The sequence below is a fragment of the Sebastes umbrosus genome, chromosome 20, assembly GCF_015220745.1.
Source record: "Sebastes umbrosus isolate fSebUmb1 chromosome 20, fSebUmb1.pri, whole genome shotgun sequence".
NCBI lineage: Eukaryota > Metazoa > Chordata > Actinopteri > Perciformes > Sebastidae > Sebastes > Sebastes umbrosus.
The window spans coordinates 7,042,084-7,051,639 of record NC_051288.1 but is presented as its reverse complement, the minus strand read 5'-3'; the positions used below and the strand labels follow the sequence as shown (position 1 = coordinate 7,051,639).

Below are 9,556 nucleotides of genomic sequence, written 5' to 3'. Positions count from 1 at the left end.
CTAGTCTTTCAACAAGTTAGTAAAACTATATTGACTCACATATTTACATATCAAAACACTCAGAATAATACATAGAGTGTCATATTCAGTAGATTTTAAACCCAAAGTACACGCACAGCTTCATTTCTAATTGCTACAACTATAAAACGAATACCATGCAGTGTTGTAGTAATTGTTAGTTCATGCAATCGTTAAATAATAACTTGTGTGTGTGTTTTTTTAAAGCAACATATTGCCTGCGCGTCTCTTCTCTCCTGTGCGTCTTTACGCACAGCGCGTTCTGGCGCCTCCGGAGCGCGTAAAGGGTTAAACGAGGTTACCATCATGAATCCTTTTAACAGGCAGGTGCTCAGCCAACCCCAACCAACGATCACCGCTCACTCTTTCAAAAAGCTTCTCAACTCATAACTGTCATGTTGCGAGCAACTTGGCGATGGTGATGTCAACGTCGATGTCTGCGGATCGTCAGTATAAATAAGAGCATCTTCTCTGCAGAGGAGCGACATCAAACTGGATCAGTCAGCTGACGCACACCGCAGACTCATCCCACACGTGTGATGCGCTATTAGAGTCGTCTTTTTCCGCCTGCTTTTTTTATATTCAGAGAATTTTGTTTACTGCTGGATCACAGAAATCTCCAATTTAAAAAAGAAGAAGGAGGGGAAAAAAAAGAGTCTTCATCACTTGTTGAGCTGTGTTTTCCGCTCTGGAGATGTGGTGGATGCTGTTTCCACGCTGGATCTGGTTCCTGGCGTGTGTGTCGGTGTGGATGGAGCACCAGGTCGTGGTTTTGCCCCAGATCACCTACTCACACCCGGGGATCTGCCCCAATGACATGAACCCCAACCTGTGGGTGGATGCCATGAGCACCTGTACACGAGAGTGTCTATCTGATCAGGTAATGTCTTGTAACCTTTCACAATCAAGTATTCTTAATCAATAGTTTAAGTTGTTTTGCATGTTTCTGTATTATATTAATTATATTTTATATGTTTTTATTGTCACTACAGAAACGTCTTGTAGTGTACTGTTTAGCTGTAAAATGAGAAAGTTTGCACCGGCTGGTGGGCGTTGCTTGGTATTTCCTCAACTGATCTCAACATGGCTGCCGCGTCACAAACGTTCTCATTTCACAGCTAAACAGTACACTAAAATATGTTTCTGAAAACATTTGAGGAGAGAAATAGGCATTACAATAACAGAATATTGATTCATATTTGATGTGAGTGAGTGGTTGACTATATTAATATATATTAATTATATTTTATATGTTTTTATTGTCTCAGTTCTATTGAATATCTATTCTGTTTTGTTTTTTTTATCGTTGCTGACAGTATGCAAATGCCTTCCAGATGCCCCTCAGCCTCCTGCATCTCTAATTTCTTTCTTCTCCTCTTACAGGAGTGCGAGTCCTTTGAGAAGTGTTGCCAGAATGTGTGCGGGAATCGGAGCTGTGTGGCGGCTCGTTACCTGGACGGAAAGAAAGGCCCCATGGGAATGCCCAAGGAAGCCACCTGCACCAGCTTCATGTGCACCCAGCAGGGCTCCGAGTGTGACATCTGGGATGGCCAGCCGGTGTGCAAGTGCCGCGACCGCTGCGAGAGGGAGCCGCACTTCACCTGCGCGTCCGACGGCATGACCTACTACAACAAGTGCTACATGGACGCGGAGGCGTGCTCCAAGGGCACCACCCTGGCCGTGGTCACCTGCCGCTTCCACCTCACCTGGCCCAACACCAGCCCCTCGCTGCCCCAAGCGACCACTCTTCGTCCCACTACCGCTCCTCTCCAGGCGACCATCCCGCCTCCCACCGAGCCCCAGACGCCCGTCGTGGTCAGCAGCCCCGCTCACCAGATCGTAAACGTGGGCGACACGGCCAGCTTCCTGTGCGACGTAACGGGTCGCCCCCGGCCCGAGATCACCTGGGAGAAGCAGCTGCCGGAGGGAGTGGAGAGGGTCGCCATGAGGCCTAATCACGTGCAAGGGAATATGGTGGTCACCAACATCGGTCAGCTGGTCATCTACAACGCCCAGCCGCACGACTCGGGCGTCTACACCTGCAAGGCAAATAACCCGTCTGGCTCGGTGCAGGCCGACCACCCACTCACCGTGCTGCCCTCGGATCCACCCAAGACCCCCGAGCCCAAGAACGTGATCCGCTGCCTGTCTGAGGAGTGTGTAAAACCCCCTGACAACCCAGAGGATTGTGGGAGCGAGATGGAGAGAGTCAGCTGGTACTACGAGCCTAAGACCAACAACTGCTTCTCCTTCACCCACTGCCACATCAGCAGCCAGCAGCCCAGCAAGGTGTTCGAGACGTACGAGGAGTGCATGCAGTGCTGCGGTCCCGAGCTTTCTGGCCCCTGCGGGCTCCCCAGCCTACAGGGCCCCTGTAAGGCCTACGAGCCGCGCTGGGCATACAGCGGCGCCCTGCGGCAGTGTCAGTCCTTCATCTACGGAGGGTGTGAGGGCAACGACAACAACTTTGAATCTAAAGAAGCCTGCGAGGAGATGTGCCCCTACCCGAAAAACCACCACTGCAAGGCCTGCAAGCCCAGAGGCAAGATGGTGACGAGCTTCTGCCGGAGCGACTTCGTCGTCCTGGGCCGCATGTCGGACCTGACGGAGGAGAAGGACTCGGGCCACGCCCTCGTGACTGTGGAGGAAATCCTAAAGGACGAGAAGATGGGTCTCCGCTTCTTTGGCAAGGAGCCTCTCGAGGTCACCTTCCTCAACATGGACTGGAATTGCCCGTGCCCGAACATCACGGGCGCCGCCGCCGAGGGACAGGTCATCATCATGGGCAATGTGAACGAAGGCATGGCCGTACTTCAGCCAGAGAGCTACGTGGGCACTTCCAGCCCTCGCCGTGTACGGAAGCTGAGAGAGGTCATCTCAAAGAACACGTGTGACATTCTCAAAGCAATCACCAACAGCCCTCAGTAGGGTTAGGGATTAGGGATAGAATGAGTACATGAAGTTTAGACTCGACTGCAACAGGTTGTTCTCTACTGAACATTAACTGCAGTGATGTTTTGAATGCTACATTTAATGGATTTCTTTCTGTTTTTGAAAGTTTTCAAAGAGTTTCCCGATGAGGAGCCCTGTCACATGACATGTTGTATGTCTTTTCATGTGGTCTATTCGCAGCAGGGCTTTTCTGTTACATCGGTGTTGTTGATTGAAATACCATGAACACAAGAGACATCCATCATGATCCTCTTGTTGCCGTAATCCCCCAGACTCCGACTTCCCTCATGCCCTCTCTTGCCTCCAGCAGAAATGGAGGTTGCAGACTTTGCATTGAAGCACAAAACAGACACGATTGAGTTTGATTTTTTTAAAGTGGCAGTAGGCAGAATGTTTTTGGCATCATTGGGCAAAAAGTTCCATAATAACCTTTCAGCATATTGTAATTCAAGTGTTCTGAGAAAAAACTGGACTTCTGCACCTCCTCATGGCTCTGTTTTCAGGCTTCAAAAAAATCTAGACCGTGACGGAAGACTTTGGCCAATCACAAGTCATTTCAGAGAGAGAGAGCGTTCCTATTGGCTGTTCATTCAACGGAGGCAGCTGTCAATCACTTGCGAACTCCGAACGAACGGTCAAACTAGGCAGCGTTGATCAAATATGAATCAATATTCTGTTACTGTAATGCTTATTTCTCGCCTCAAATGTTTTAAGAAACATCTTGAAGTGTACTGTTCAGCTGTAAAATGAGAAAGTTTGCTCCGGCTGGTGGGCGGTGCTTGGTATTTCCTCAACTGATCTCAACATGGCTGCTGCATCACAGACTTTCTCTTTTTACAGCTAAACAGTACACTACAAGATGTTTCTGAAAACATTTGAGGATAGAAATAGTCATTACAGTAACAGAATATTGATTCATATTTGATCAGCGCTGCCTAGTTTGACCGTTTGATTGGAGCTTGCGAGTGATTGACAGCTGCTCAGAGACGGCAAGGCTCCAGCTCGGCTCTGATTGGTTGTTTTCCTCCGGTCTGTGAAATCTTGCAGATGCCATTAGGAGCACCGGAGGACACAGAAACACATGATTTTGTCACATTACCTGTCTCATGCACTACTGTCAGGATATAGTGACCGTTTTATAAAAATAACTTTTTAAATCATATTTGCTCCATTCTGCCTACTCTAGCTTCAATATACATCATTTGTGTGTGTCGCAAAATCTTTTGATTCTTTTATTTGCCAGCCGTATTTCCACCCGGCACTTTTGATATCTGACCTCACTTCATACATTTACCCCTTTATTTCACAGTTTTCATGCTGCATGAATACATACATATTCCTGTGCCAGGGTATTGCACGTACAGTACGACAATTTGGTTCATCCAAATGAATGAGTTGTAATATATTTTATTAACCACCACGTTTTCTCACAGTCAGTCATTTATTTTGTATTAACTTGCTATTACTTTTTTGGCTATTTATTATCATATAAGCTTTTCTTTTATCTTTTTTTGTACTTCACATTCTCTCTGAAATTAAGTGACATTTTGTATAATTTTGAGAAGAAAATAAAGATTTGTGATTTTTCATCAGTCTCCTATTGATCTTTCTTCATATCTTTGTACTATTTAATTATATTTTAATTACAGGGACTGAATGGTTTTTAGCTCTTGAAGCTTATAGGGCAATATACACAATGACTGTGTGACCAAATGAAGTTCAATTTGAGCTTGTTGCCTCTGTACCTGATGGAGGACAGCGAGTCCGTCTACCTGTGTGGTTCCTCTGACAGGCTGTGATAAAAGAGACTAGGGAATAGCATATCCCCAGCCCCCCCACCCCCTCCACCCCATCTTCAAAAACACAACCCATCCATTCTAAAGACCCCTGTGGCATTGTAAAAACTTTACCCTATTTCGCTTTGCCTCTGTGATTCCAGTCTAATTGGGTAAGGAGCCCAAGCTGTAAACCTCAGATCCAATCCCATGCGAGAGTTATGCGTTTCATGCCGTGCCAGCAGGCGTCTCTGGGTTACTGGGAACAGGCCTTGGTGGGCTTCGACGAGGGTGTTCTACCTCCCAGATGAGATTCTGTTTCTCCCATCCAGAGCGGCGAGAGGAGGCGGGAGATCAGTCCATGTACGGCGTTCCTTTACTGGCAAAACCACCGGGGAGCTCAGACCTGCACTTCAGCAGCTGTTGAGACTCCGGAGCAGAGAAATATTAGATCTGCAGCACCTTTGGATCACATCAGAAAGCAATATAAAAACACAGTTTATGTCAACAACACAAAACAGACATTTTATCACTTTTCGAAGAGAACACTGTTTACTCATTTCAAAATCACACTTTGTATTTTCCCGTAACAGTTATGGATCTTGAATTTAGCCCCCTGCGCGCATTCTGAGGTCAATGGGTTGGATCGGTTCATTCACATATAGGTCATATATATATATATATATATATATATATTAATGTTGAAGGTTATATTTCTGATTATCTACAGCTGATTTAATGAATAAATCATCGCAGCTTCTACAGAATTTGAATCTTGAACACTAAGAGCATGATCCTGTGTGAATACTCTCCAAAAGTTTGATCAAATAAAATATAGATTCATTATGTATTCATCTTTCATAGCTGAAAGGAAAAATACGTGTAGAGTTGTTCAGAGATTGGGGTAGGGGTACCCAACGTCAGGGTCGGGAAACCCCCCCAAAGGGTCCCGAGATAAATCACTCCATGCATGCATATGCATATTCAATAGTTATAAAAAGAAAATAAAAGTGTTTTTTGGTTTGTAAATCTGTAAATCTATAGATGTATATGCTTGGTACATGTCTAGATTCCCAGGGTATACTGGTGCATGCTTGTGTGCATGCGGGTATGTATTTAGGTTTGTGTGTGGATTTATGGAAGCTCATTTCTGCCAGGAAAAGAAAGAGATATATGAAAATGTATGCATGATAAGAACCTAAAAACTAGTAGAGATACTGTAGTACCATAAATCAAAATTTGTACTCACTAATTCACAATTATGAGGTAGTAAGTCACATTTTGCATCATGATTTAGTATCAAATTTAGTATACATTTTTTCATTGTTTTGTCGAGTGGGATATTTTGGGGATGGGAGAAAAACGTTTTATTTTATTTACAGTATGATGTAATATAATTTATCAACACATTTATATGGTACCAATGAATATACTTATGTGAAAATTAATAAGTAAATAAGTAATAAGTAAAGTAATATTGGCACAAAAAAAGGAAAATGCTTCTAACAAAATTTAATTTTTTCTCTAATTTAGATTTTTTTTTTTTTTAGATACTTTCACCTCTTCAGTCTTCTAAAAATCCTTCAAAATGAACCTATCGAATCTTGTTGGTTGAACTGATCACAACTCATATCCACACAGAGATCATAACATCATCGAAATGTTGAGAATAAAGTCGAACTTTCAGTATTAGTGCCAGGCATAAGAAAAAATTAGAGGAGGATGTTTTTCTTTTCCTGTTTTTTTTGCATTTTGAGAATAAAGTCGAAATGTTGAGAAATAAACATTGAACTTTTGAGAATAAATCAAACTATAGCGTTAGCACAAATATTGCAATTTCGACTATATTCTTGACATTTCAACCATTTCGGCCCCTAATACTCTTCTGTATTTTTTAGATAGGGACACCAGTAAATGAGAGAGAGAGATAGGGACTTGAACCTGGGACATTGTGGCTCGTGGCTTTAACCCCTAAACTACAAGGTACGCCTCGCTTTGCAACATTTTATGGGATCAGCCAAAAAGGTTGGGAACCCCTGGATTAGGGTCTCCTTAAACCACAGACTGGTACTTCTAGAGGAACGTTTGGTTTCTTAATGCTTGTTGGTGGTACAAATGTGCACTCTATTGTCCCTCTAATGTGTCTTGGATTGAGTCCAACTGGTGAATTTTATAGCAATCGCAGGTGCGGCCTACAGTTCAGCTAAGGGAACTAGTTCAACTAACTCAAAACAACTCAAATACCATCAATTATTTTTCTTCTCCTCTGATTTTATGTCCATTAAAAAACAAAAAACACCTTTAACCACTTCAATGCGTAGTCTGGGGTCTACAAAAGCACAATTTATTATCAATTAAAATCCAGCATATTGGAAACATATGTGATCCTTTTATGTTTTTCTAATTTGAGTTGGGCCAAGTTAAAGGGTACAAGAGTTATGCTTTGATATGCTGTGCAGAATTTTCGCTTGCATATTTTTTATTTTTTTTTCCTCTCGTGCTTTGTTGATTTGCCGGGGTCATTGCGTTCACAAGCTCAGTTCACACAAGGCAGGAGTAGTCGGTGTGGTCCATGCGAAGCTCAGATGTAGACCTGCACTAGGTAGAGAGGACCCGGCAGACAGCAAAGACCGGGACAGTAGAGCCACTCTGTGTGTATTTCTATGTAGAGCCTTCATGTTGTGTATCCAGGAGGACATCGGACCACAGCAGCGCCTGCTGAACAGATCAGCTAGCCGGGTGGTTTAAGACCTTTGATTCATGACCTGCATCTGTTATGGCCATATCATTTGGAACGTCTATTGAAAAGATACAGTAGCCACTCACACGCATTTACTGGAGATGAACAGGGTCCCATGGCAGTATATCATCCTGGGGCGGCAGCAGCTGAAAGGTTTTGATGCTGGCAGGTGGTGCAGCCGCTCTGCTCTGGATGGAGAAATGATTGAGAAATGCCTTGAATCACACTCAGATGTGGCCTTGAGCAAAGCACTTAAACACCTCTAAATGCTGCTTTGACAAAAGTGACAGACACTCTGATACTCTTTCTCTGATAAAAGCATTAATCAAGTCATTAATATTCAGTGCTGAGAGTCAGAATCTTGTTTTTCTCTCCTAATCCATCCTTTTGTTTGGTTTTTCCCAAACATGGAAATGTATCAATTAAGTAACTTGTAGCTGGGGGACTTCTTTACCATTTAAACACTTCTGGAATATAAAGCTTGTATCTGATCTGATTAGTGCAGAGCAGTGTCTTTTGCCCCTGTATTTGACGCGGTTGTGTGAGCTACAGCATCCTCTGGTGTTGGCTTGTCTACGTTAAGCTGTTCTGGCTGCTGCATCTATTCAGCACATAGAGCCATTGGAAATATTTAGTGTCAGCTAAAGTCTAGTGTTATGCTGAAACTGTAGGTGTATTTAAAGAGGTGAAAATAGTATATATTGAAAATAGTATATATTGAATATAGTGTACACTTAAACTGATATAGATTTTTTTTAGGTGGCTAAAATAGGTTTTGCTGCTGCCCCCTTCCACAGCAGTACATTGCTTTGCTTCCGTGCTGGTACTTCTGTCTGTTTCTTCAAACTGTGTGCATACCGAGCATCATCTACTGTAGATAATACACTGACTATGAAAAATTACCTCATACAACCCCATTTCAAAACACCCAAACTATCACTTTATGATACACTGATCAGCCATAACATTAAGACCACTGACAGGTGAAGTGAATAACATTGATTATCTTGTTACAATGGCACCTGGCAGTGGGTGGGATATATTAGGCAGTAAGGATGTGAGCGACTTTGACAAGGGCCAAACTGTGATGGCTAGACGACTGGGTCAGAGCATCTCAAAAAGTGCAGCTTTTGTAGGATGTTCCCGGACTGCAGTGGTCAGGGCAACGGGGTCAGACCCGAGGCTCATTGATGCACGTGGGGAGCGAAGGCTGGCCCGTGTTGTTCGATCCAATAAAAGAGCTACTGGAGCTCAAATTGCTGAAAAAGTTAATGCTGGTTCCGATAGAAAGGTGTCAGAACACACAGTGCATCGCAGTTTGTTGCGTATCGGGCTGTGTAGCCGCAGACCGGTCAGGGTGTCCGTGCTGACCCGTGTCCACCGCCAAAAGCACCTACAATGGGCACGTGAGCATCAGAACTGGACCACGGAGCAATGGAAGAAGCTGGCCTTGTCTGATGAATCACATTTTCTTTTGCATCATGTGGATGGCAACGAGTTCGAGGTGTTTACTCGGCCTCCAAATTCTCCAGATCTCAATCCAATCCAGCATCTGTGGGATGTGCTGGACAAACAAGTCCGATCCACGGAGTCCCCACCTCGCAACTTACAGGACTTAAAGGATCTGCTACTGACGGCTTGGTGCCAGATACCACAGCAGACCTTCAGAGGTCTAGTGGAGTCCATGCCTCGACGGGTCAGGGCTGTTATTGATTCATATTGATCTGCGCTGCCTAGTTTGAGCGTTTGGTCGGAGTTTGCGAGTGATTGACAGCGGGCTCTCATAGACGGCAGATTGTTTTCCTCCGGTCTGTGAAATCTTGCAGATGCCGTTAGGAGCACCGGAGGACACAGAGGCACATGATGTTTTTCAGATTACCTGTTTCATGTACTACTGTCAGGATATAGTGACAGTTTTATAAAAACAACTTTTTTTAATCATATTTGCTCCAACCTCGCCTACTTCTGCTTTAATGAGGTCACAGTCACAGGATTTTTCCACACAATTTTCGAGGAAATGTGGCTCTGAATTCCATATTTCACACGGGACTTGATGGATGTCCTGTTACTG

At 44.0% G+C, this 9,556-nt stretch overlaps 1 protein-coding gene across 1 annotated transcript; it reads left to right on the top strand.

The window, feature by feature from the left end:
- Positions 1–510: 510 nt before the first annotated feature.
- LOC119479096 (WAP, Kazal, immunoglobulin, Kunitz and NTR domain-containing protein 2-like) lies at positions 511–3,401 on the top strand. The gene is made up of 2 exons (XM_037754331.1): positions 511–898; positions 1,402–3,401. Exons 1-2 carry the CDS (start codon positions 713–715, stop codon positions 2,944–2,946), a joined length of 1,731 nt encoding a protein of 576 aa, XP_037610259.1. The 5' UTR covers positions 511–712; the 3' UTR covers positions 2,947–3,401.
- Positions 3,402–9,556: the final 6,155 nt, after the last annotated feature.

Coding starts and splice junctions, on each gene's coding strand:
- LOC119479096 (XM_037754331.1), top strand. CDS start 713: ATGTGGTGGATGCTGTTTCCACGCTGGATCTGGTTCCTGGCGTGTGTG. Junction 899..1,401: donor GAGAGTGTCTATCTGATCAG/GTAATGTCTTGT, acceptor CTCCTCTTACAG/GAGTGCGAGTCCTTTGAGAA.